The sequence below is a fragment of the Gekko japonicus genome, unplaced genomic scaffold, assembly GCF_001447785.1.
Source record: "Gekko japonicus isolate JY-2015 unplaced genomic scaffold, Gekko_japonicus_V1.1 scaffold2140, whole genome shotgun sequence".
In the NCBI taxonomy this organism is placed as follows: Eukaryota; Metazoa; Chordata; class Lepidosauria; order Squamata; family Gekkonidae; genus Gekko; species Gekko japonicus.
Window position 1 is genome coordinate 189,710 of NW_015176041.1, and position 9,970 is coordinate 199,679.

At 50.9% G+C, this 9,970-nt stretch overlaps 1 protein-coding gene across 1 annotated transcript in view; it reads left to right on the forward strand.

Annotated features, from left to right (window-relative positions):
* ALKBH6 (alkB homolog 6) overlaps positions 1–9,673 on the forward strand; it is an 11,302-nt gene extending 1,629 nt beyond the window's left edge. The window contains exons 2-6 of the mRNA XM_015426665.1: positions 2,846–2,914; positions 3,969–4,029; positions 5,090–5,241; positions 6,841–6,957; positions 9,202–9,673. Coding sequence (XP_015282151.1) covers positions 2,846–2,914; positions 3,969–4,029; positions 5,090–5,241; positions 6,841–6,957; positions 9,202–9,474 — 672 coding nt within the window. The 3' untranslated portion in view covers positions 9,475–9,673. The remainder of the gene's footprint in view (positions 1–2,845; positions 2,915–3,968; positions 4,030–5,089; positions 5,242–6,840; positions 6,958–9,201) is intronic.
* Positions 9,674–9,970: the final 297 nt, after the last annotated feature.

Genomic DNA, 9,970 nt, shown 5'->3' on the forward strand with positions numbered 1-9,970 from the left:
GTGTGGGGTGGGGGCGGAGGGGAGAAACAACTACAGAAAGAAGGAGTATATGGAATGAGGACATTTATTTATTTATTTATTTATTTTATTTTTTGAGATTTATATCCCGCCCCATCCCGTATTCAGCTCGGGGTGGCTTACAAAGTTAAAATGTCAATACAAAACAACAACATAATAAAAATATATCCAATATAAAATTTGGTGCTCAATTAATTTATATACAAATCAAGATGGACGACGTCCCACACTGGCGGCCAAGTTCTTCACTGCAAGAGCTGACATTGCTGAGCTTTCAAGATCTGATAGGATCGGGCTAGCCTGCACCACCCAGGTCATGGCCAGGGCCGACTCACCCACTAGGCGAACTAGGCATTCGCCTAGAGCGCCGGGCCCTGGATGGGGCGCCAAGCTGTGCCTCCCCCCCCCTTTGGTGGTGGCGGTGGCTGGGGGGGAGGAGGTGGTGGTGGCAGGAGCTCCAGGTCTCCAGGCCCCATCGGGAGGTTGGCATCTGTGCCATAAGGCAGCCTCGCCTAGGGCGCAGAAGCACCTCGAGCCGGCCCTGGTTATGGCAGAGACTAATGGAGGCAGTTTGCTACTGCCTACCTCTGTGTAGCAACCCTGGAATTCCTCCAAAGTTTCCCATCCAAGCGCCAACCAGGGCTGACCTCGCATAGCCTCTGAGATCTGACAAGATCCGACTAGCCTGGGCCGTCCGGGTCAGGGGAGTACACATTATTAGCCATAGACTTCCCACGATTGTATAATATTGCCAGCTCGCCAGTTGAAAACAAAGGCCCGCCCTGCCCTTGTGTTTTGATCCGTGGAGCGCACGAATGACTCAAGGTCAGATCACACGCAAGTGCCGCTTCAAGGCGTGTGTCTCAAAAGCAATGAATGGGTGTGTGTGTGGAAATCATACGTAGAAATTGAAACGTAAATCCTTGAATGTGATCCACGTGCACTCCCAAGCTTCCAGGTCTGCAGAGAGGCTAAGAAAACTGACTGACGTCACTCGACGGCCGTGGATGTTTCGGTATTTCAAAGGAGAAGAACAACGAGACGTCCGAGGTCATCCAGCCAGGTGCAAGTGGAGGAGTGGGGAATCAAACCCGGTTCTCCCAGATTAGAGTCCGCGCACTGAACCACCACACCACACTGGCTCTCTATTAGATCTGTGAACTGCCCAATCCCTACTATCATAGGGCTCTGGGCGAGGTACATAATATTAAAAACAATCACCAAATAAAACCATTGAACGTATTAAATTACATTAAAAATCAGATGGTGAGTAATAATCCTTAGACTTAAATCATTCCCCTATTACAGACTGCTGGCTGTTTCGCAGACGGGGGGGTAGAAGAAGAAGAAGAGATTGGATTCATACCCCGCCCTTCACTACCCAAAGGTGTCTCAGAGCGGCTTACAAACTCCTTTCCCTTCCCCTCCCCTCCCCACAGCAGACACCCTGAGAGGTCGGTGGGGCTGAGAAAGCTCTGACAGAAACGGCTCTTTTTTTCAAGAACAGCTCTGAGAGAACTACGGCTTGCCCAAGGTCATCCAGCAGCTGCAAGTGGAGGAGTGGGGAATCAAACCCGGCTCTCCCAGATTAGAGTCCGCGCACTTCACCACTGCACCAAACTGGCTCTATTGTATTGTATTGAAGCTATTGTACTTTGGTCACATCAGGAGAAGACAAGACTCAGTGGAAAAGACAATAATGCTAGGGAAAAGCGGAAGGCAGCCGGAAGTGTGGAAGACCCAACAGGAGATGGATGGACTCCATCAAGGAAGCCACAAGGGCCCTCCATTTGCAAGGCCTGAGCCAGGCTGTTCATGACAGGATGTTATGGAGGACACGAATTCACAGGGTCACCGTATGCCGGAAGCAACCTGACGGCACTTAACACCCACACATAAGGAGGACAAGGAAGATTTCTGATGAGACCAAAACAAAGCAATGTCTTTCTTGGGCTGTGCAGAAAATTAAGGCAAAGCAGGGGGTCTCTGTTTGGGGCCATGGTGACTCAGAGGTTAACACGCTGAGCTGCAGACCGGAAGGTCGGTAGCTCAGCAGTTCGAGACCCGAGTGCCGCGTGACGGAGTGAGCTCCCGTCTCCGGTCCCAGCTCCCGCCTACCTAGCAGTTCGAAAGCAAGAAACTGCAAGTAGATAAATAGGTAACTGCTTCGGTGGGAAGGTCACAGCGTTCCGTGCCCCTCGGCGTTTAGTCATGCCGGCCACATGACCGCGGAAACGTCTTTGGACAGCGCTGCCTCTTCGGCTTGGAAACGGAGATGAGCACCGCATCGCTAGAGTCGGATTCAACTGGCTTTCAGGCAAGGGAAACCTTTACCTTCACTAGTGGTAAACTGGCTTGGGTGAATTTTTCTTTTCGCTTGCACACTGCCTTAACTGGGATTGAATACTGTGCGAAGTTTTGGCAGAAGAAGAAGAAGAAAAGATTGGATTTATACCCTGCCCTTCACTTGGAGTTTCAGAGTGGCTTACAATCTCCTTTCCCTTCCCCTCCCCACAAGAGACACCCTGTGAGGTAGGTGGGGCTGAGAGAGCTCTGACACAAACGGCTCTTTTTCAAGGACAGCTGTGCCAGAGCTTGTGACTGACCCAAGGTCACATCAGCAGGTGCAAGTGGAGGAGTGGGGAATCAAACCCGGTTCTCCCAGATTAGAGTCCGCACACTTAACCACGACACCAAACTGGCAGTCGCTAGTGCACGGCAGCAGCTGTTAAGAGGAGGAGGAAGGGGGGGGGCGTTTAAGCCTGAGCCCCCTCGGTGTGTTTTGAAGGTTTTTGTTCTGCCAAGGTCCTCTCTTTGCTCTTCACAGTGTCCGCCCACTGCCTGTTACATCCCGGATTTCATCACCGAGGCAGAGGAAGCGTACCTTTTGCAACAGGTGTGTGCGTTTATTCTACCCTTTTTGTGATGGGTTAAGAATATTTTTGTGGGATGGATCTATGGCCCGTCAGGCCCCAATGTCCTGTCTCCAACAATGATCAGCCAGTTTTTAGGAAGGAAGGTCAAGAATGCAGATGGCCACGGTCGGTGACTCATGCCCCTTTCGTTATTGTTGGGTCCCCAGAGGTAGACTGCCTCATGACGTGGAAGCTCTACGGCTGTGGACAGATGCATCCCTCCTGAATTTTACTGACTCCTGAAAAAAAATTAAAATGTTTGTCTGCAAATGCTTGCATGACATACCCATCACGTCTGTGGGGTTTTCAAGGCAAGAGACATTCAAAGGTTTCCCACTGTCTGCCTCCCTGTCATCATCACCCTGGTATTCCTTGCAGGTCTCCTAGACTCCACGGCTTAGAGGGAAGATTGGTCATGACCCTGGTATTCCTTGGAGGTCTCCTAGCCAAATACTAGCCAAATACTAGCCAAATATTGGCAAATACTAGCCAAATACTAGCCAAATACTAGCCAAATACTAGCCAAATACTAGCCAAATACTAGCCAAATACTAGCCAAATACTAGCCAAATACTAGCCAAATACTAGCCAAATACTAGCCAAATACTAGCCAAATACTAGCCAAATACTAGCCAAATACTAGCCAAATACTAGCCAAATACTAGCCAAATACTAGCCAAATACTAGCCAAATACTAGCCAAATACTAGCCAAATAGTAGCCAGATACTAGCCAAATACTAGCCATGGCCGACCCTGCTTGGCTTCTGAGATCTAATGAGACTGGCCTGACCTAGACTACCCGTAGCTCAGTTCAAACAAACAGATTTCTATCCCAAGATTACGTATCTTAACTTCTTGTAAGATTTTGTGTCTTGTTCTCCCACTGTGGGCAAAGATACCAAAGTTCCTATTTTAGAGAGGGGGAAACCAAGACTGAGCGCATCTGTGTGGGGATTTGGAAGAGGGCTGGGCGCTGACAGGGTCCTCGCGGCACCCGCGACTCCGGTGGTTTTTATATTTTTTCCCACCTCCAGGTTTATGGAGCCCCCAAGCCAAAGTGGACTCAGCTTTCTGGCAGGAGGCTACAGAACTGGGGTAAACCTTTGACGTGTGTGTGTGTGTGTGTGTCTGTGTGTGAATCTGATGTCGAGTGCATGATGTGGATAGGTTTGTGGGGGGGTGGGACTTCATTAGTGTTTGTTGAAATCACAGTAGCGTGAGGAGCTGGTACAGTCCCACGAATTTGTGGCTCGATTCCTTTTAACGTCTGCTTATGGATCATTTCGCCCACACAGGAGTTTCCCCCAGGCTTCCCCAACGTGGCGCCCACCACTACTTCCTCTCCTACCGGCCAAGCATTTCAGAAAGCGGGCAGGGCCATTGTAAGCGGGTGGGGCCCTTGCTCAAACGAAAGCAATAACAGCCATTTTGCATCGGGCTCCATTTTAGGGGTGACACTCGCCATTACCCAACTTGAAATCCCAAAAGTACCCACAGGGTCAGAAAGGTTGGGGACCCCTGAGTTAGATACTCCATGTTTACAAAAACAGGCTCACACGATGCGCTGAAGGGAGGTGATACAACTCCGGAGTTTTGTCAGGAAGCTTGGAGCTTCCTGGAGGAAGAGGGCGGCCTTGCTGTGGGAAATGGCGCCGAGTTCTTTGTCACCAGGGGTCATTTTGTAGAAAAAGAGGAGCAGGAGCTCATTAGCATAACTCATTCGCACAACTCATTTGCATATGCCACACCCCCTGATATCACTGGAAGTGTGTCAGAAGGCAACACCCACCGCTCAGGCTCCACTGGACTTTTTTGGATTGCCAGCTATTGGGGGGGAGGGGGGAAACGTGCAGATCTGTCCTCGCAGAGGAGGGAGAGCTGGTACCTGAATAAAACTTGCTCTTAAAGGAGCCACTGGACTGTTTTGGGTTTGGGGGCTCTGCAGCTTACCTGGCTGCTTCTTGCTCTGACTGAGGGCTGCTGGGAGCAGGGGGTGGGGCTTGTTGCATGTGCCCGCCCCCCTGGGCTCTTTACTGCCGGAGCTCCGCTCCTGTGCGCTCCTGCAGGAAATGACCCCTGCCTATTGTAAGAGGAGATACACAAGAGGAGAAGGAGGACAGACACATTTTGTGGCTTCTTTCTGTGGTTTGCGCAGGGGGGCTGCCCCACCCGAAGGGGATGGTGCCGGAGAAACTGCCCACGTGGCTTCAGGCTTATACCGACAAAGTGTCCTCCCTTGGCGTCTTTGGAGGGAAGTCGGCGAATCACGTCCTGGTGAACGAGTACCGCCCTGGGGAGGGAATCATGGTAAGATGCCCTGGGGTTCGCGCCTTGAAATGGGGGTGGGTGAGTGAGTGGAGGGGGCAGTGTTCCCTCTAGGTTGCGTGAGTGTGAGCCAGCTCACAGTTTTTTAGCCTCCGGCTCACACATTTTTGTCTCAGCTCAGGAAGGGATGGCTCCAGAGCAGTGTTCCCTCTAAGCTGAGTTTGTGTGAACTAGCTCACAGCGTTTTCACTTCCAGCTCACACATTTTTGTCTCGGCTTAGGAAGGAGGGCTCCAGAGCAGTGTTCCCTCTAAGCTGAGTGAGTGTGAGCTAGCTCACAGTTTTTTAGCCTCCAGCTCACACATTTTTGTCTTAGCTCAGGAAGGAGGGCTCCAGTGCAAACGAATTGATGCAGCGGCCAAAATCGCTTGCTCACAACTTTAATGCCAGGAGCCCACAAAGTAGGATTTTTGTTCACAGGTCTCCACAGCTTAGAGAGAGCATTGCTCCAGACCAGTGTTCCCTCTAAGCACTTTATAACAGATGGCCGCCACATTCTAATTTTAATAAGTTGGGGTTTTTTTTTAAACAGATAATTTTTATTCTTTTCCATAAACAGCAATGATTTACAAGATAAGCATGAGCACAGCTTTCAATGGTTTCAGACATTTCATACAGTTTGTCGATATTATACAGTTTGAAAATTACCATAGATGAAGAGTGTTTATTACATCAGGTACTGTTTCTTTGGTAGATAAGCTCCAGAGCAAACTAATTTATGCAGCAGCCAAATGGCTCGCTCACAACTTGAGTGCCAGCAGCTCACAAAGTAGAATTTTTGCTCACAGGACTCCACAGCTTAGAGGGAGCATTGCTCCAGAGCAAACTAATTTATGCAGCAGCCAAATGGCTCGCTCACAACTTGAGTGCCAGCAGCTCACAAAGTAGAATTTTTGCTCACAGGACTCCACAGCTTAGAGGGAGCATTGCTCCAGAGCAAACTAATTTATGCAGCAGCCAAATGGCTCGCTCACAACTTGAGTGCCAGCAGCTCACAAAGTAGAATTTTTGCTCACAGGACTCCACAGCTTAGAGGGAGCATTGCTCCAGAGCAAACTAATTTATGCAGCAGCCAAATGGCTCGCTCACAACTTGAGTGCCAGCAGCTCACAAAGTAGAATTTTTGCTCACAGGACTCCACAGCTTAGAGGGAGCATTGGAGTGTTCCCTCTAAGCTGAGTGAGTGTGAGCCAGCTCACAGTTTTTTAGCCTCCAGCTCACACATTTTTGTCTTAGCTCAGGAAGGAGGGCTCCAGAGCAAACAAACGTATGCAGTAGCCAAATCACCTGCTCACAGCTTTAATGCCAGTAGCTCACAAAGTAGACTTTTTGCTCACAGGACTCCACAGCTTAGAGGGAGCAGCAAACTAATTTATGCAGCAGCCAAACTGCATGCTCACCAACTTGAATGCCAGCAGCTCACAAAGTAGAATTTTTGCTCACAAGACTCCACAGCTTAGAGGGAGCGTTGGTGGGGGGCTTTTGAGGTTCCCTTCGTTGCATCCGCCCTCATCGCACCTCGGGCAGAGACGGGCGGCTCCCTTGTCCTGACGGATGCCCACCAGGTCCGTTTCATCCGCAGCCTCACGAGGACGGCCCGCTGTACTTCCCCACGGTCACCACCATCAACTTAGGGTCTCACGTCCTTCTGGATTTCTACCATCCTGTCGGCAGAGGGCAGCAGACGGAAGGCGAACAGGTGAGGAGTGTCGGGGGAAGCATAGCCTCCTGCCAGCCTCTCTCGGCTCCTCGCCAGGCGAGCCGCCAACTCGCTCTGGCCAGAACCCCTGGGCCCTGAAGCTGGCAGAGCTCCGTGGGTGGCCTGGGCAGCGCCACCGAGGCAGAAACCCGGTTTCTTCCCTAGGGGTAGAGTACCAGAAGGTCCCGTTCACCTGCATTTTTTGCCCCCTCTGCTTTCTGGAAACATCTCGTTCCGCTTCTCCTTTTGTCGGTTTATCTCTTAAACTGAAACTCTCACCAAGAGAGCCAGGTTGGTGCAGTGGTTAAGAGCGGCGGACTCTAATCTGGGAGGAACCGGGTTTGATTCCCCACTCCTCCTCCACGTGCAGCTGCTGGGGTGACCTTGGGTCAGTCACAAGCTCTCTCAGAGCTGTTCTCTCAAGGGCAGTCCTCGAGAGAGAGCTCTCTCAGCCCCACCCACCTCGCAGGGTGTCTGTTGCGGGGAGGAGAAGGGAAAGGAGATTGTCAGCCGCTCTGAGACTCCCTCAGGTAGTGAACGGCAGGGTATAAATCCAGTCTCTTCTTCTCTTCTTCTTCTTCTCCCCATGCAGTTGCTGGTGTGGTCTTGGGTCAGTCACAAGTTCTTTCAGAGCTGTTCTCTCAGGAGCAGTCCTCGAGAGAGCTCTCTCAGCCCCACCCACCTCGCAGGGTGTCTGTTGCGGGGAGGGGAAGGGAAAGGAAATTGTGAGCCTCTCTGAGACTCCTTCGGGTATCCTGCTGGCGATTCTTCCTACATCCTGTTTTTGGAGGCCCCCTGGGGCTGAACGAACAAGGAAAATCCAAATCGTTCCAAGGGCTTTAGTCTACCATAAGCTTCAGTGGACAGATGCCCCAGTTCGATGTAGGAGAGCCAGTTTGGTGTAGTGGTTAAGAGCGCGGACTCTAATCTGGGAGAACCAGATGTGACTCCCCACTCCTCCACACATGCAGCTGCCGGTGTGGCCTTGGGTCAGTCACAGGTTCTCTAAGAGCTGTTCTCTCAAGGGCAGTTCTCAAGAGAGCTCTCTCAGCCCCACCCACCTCACAGGGTGTCTGTTGTGGGGAGGGGAAGGGAAAGGAGTTTGTAAGCCGCTCTGAGACTCCTTCGGGTAGTGAAGGGCCATGGGGTATAAATACAACTCCTCCTCCCCCTTTTTCTGGGTTTTTTTTTGAGGGGGTGGAGTGCCCTCACCCACGTCCTCGCTGTTGAGCTTTCCTTTATGATTCAGCATGCGTGAGGTAGAAAAAAAGAACACTTTCGCTGCATGCCCTCGGGGTGAACGCTGACTCTGCCCTGTTACTGTGTTGTGGGAATCACAGTCGCTCAGTGCCAGTGGGAACCAGAAACCACAGCTGTGTGGAAAACACACTGGCCAAGGGGCAGATGTGCGGAACGGACGTCGGCGGCGTGAGCCATGTGAGTCGCACCTCTGTAGGGTGTGGTTCCTGGTGGCAGCAGTCCAGGGGATCGGCTTTTCAGACAGCAACGCATCTGCCGGGCCAGGCCTAGAGATGTGAAGGCCTGGGGGGTGGGAAACGGGAAAATCCGGGGGGGGGGAATGGGTTTCCCCCCCATTTTTTTCCTGAAGCTTTTTTTGTTTGTTTTTTTCTGAAAATTGGAAAAATTGAAAAGAGAAAAGGGGGAAAAATGATTATGGAACGTTTTATTTTAACATGATGAATAACCTATTTTAAGACAAGGTGTTCAGATATTTTCCAAATCATTTCTAAAAACTACGTATGGTATCAGATTGATCTAATTCCTGCGCACTGAGGACAAGCAAGTCCTAGGTTACAAACTGAACTCTCCAATGCAAGAACAGGACGCATGTCTTCCTTTAGGAGGTGCTATTGTCACAAGAAAAGAATAAGGTTTCCGTTTTGTTGTTGCATGTAGGGTGGGTATTCTGTTTGTAATGATTGTCTGGATACACTATATTTTTAATAGGCTAGTTGTGATAATTTCATGCCAAGTAAAAGTGTCCATAGTCATATTTTATGTTCCTAAAGTAACAGAATGACGTTCAATCTGGAAAAGAAAAAAGAAGTGCTAATGTAGCATTTTTTTCAATTTTTCCGAAAATTTCCATTTCCCCCCCAAAAAAACCCGGAAAAAACCTGGGGTTTTTTCCGAGCTTCAACATTTCCAGAATTTTTACATCTCTAGCTAGGCCTTTTTAATCTTTGAAATGCAACCGCCTAGGAGTTTGTTTCCTTTTTACAGGGACCCGCTCCCCAGTCCGAGGAGGACCGTCACCTCCTCTCCTTGCTCCTGAAATCCCGCAGCCTTCTGGTCTTGCGGGAAGACATGTACCTACGTTACCTGCACGGGATCCGCTTCGTCACCGAGGACACCGTCACGGAGAAAGTGGCCAACTTGGATGCGTGCGGCTCCGAGCTCGGGGACACGTTGCGCCGGGGGACGCGGGTGTCGCTCACCATCCGCCACGTCCCCAAGGTGCTGAAAACGTCCATTGTCCTGGGCAGGAGGAAATGACTGTCCAGGAGGCCGCGGGAGAGGCTCACGTGACGGGGAGCTCCTCTGCGGGCAAGAATCGCCCGCAAGTAGAAAGCAAGCCTGTCAAGGTGAAGGTCCCGTCCCTAAAATGCTAATTTTCTATGTTCAGGGGATTTGGGGGGATGCGTGGACGGGGCCTCCACGGCGTGAGCCCCCTTGCCTGCTGCCTGAAATCACACCGCCCAGACAAAAGTTTGTCCCTTCGTCTGTGAGAAAGAAACGTAAGGGAGCGATTGTGAAATGCCAGTGCATGGGAGAGCCTGTCTGTATGAATTAATTATAAAGAACTTGTAAACTCAGGAGACGGGAATGGAAGGCCTTGGAGGCAAGGAGGCGGCCTGCCACGTCGCACCTTCCAGTCTCCGGTGTGGCCTAGCGGTCGGAGCAGGTGCTGTGGAGAACGAACGTCGGAGCTTGCCTTCCCAGCAAGGAGGAGAAGCGAGAAATCTGCATTCCAGGTTTCTCTCCCAAGGAA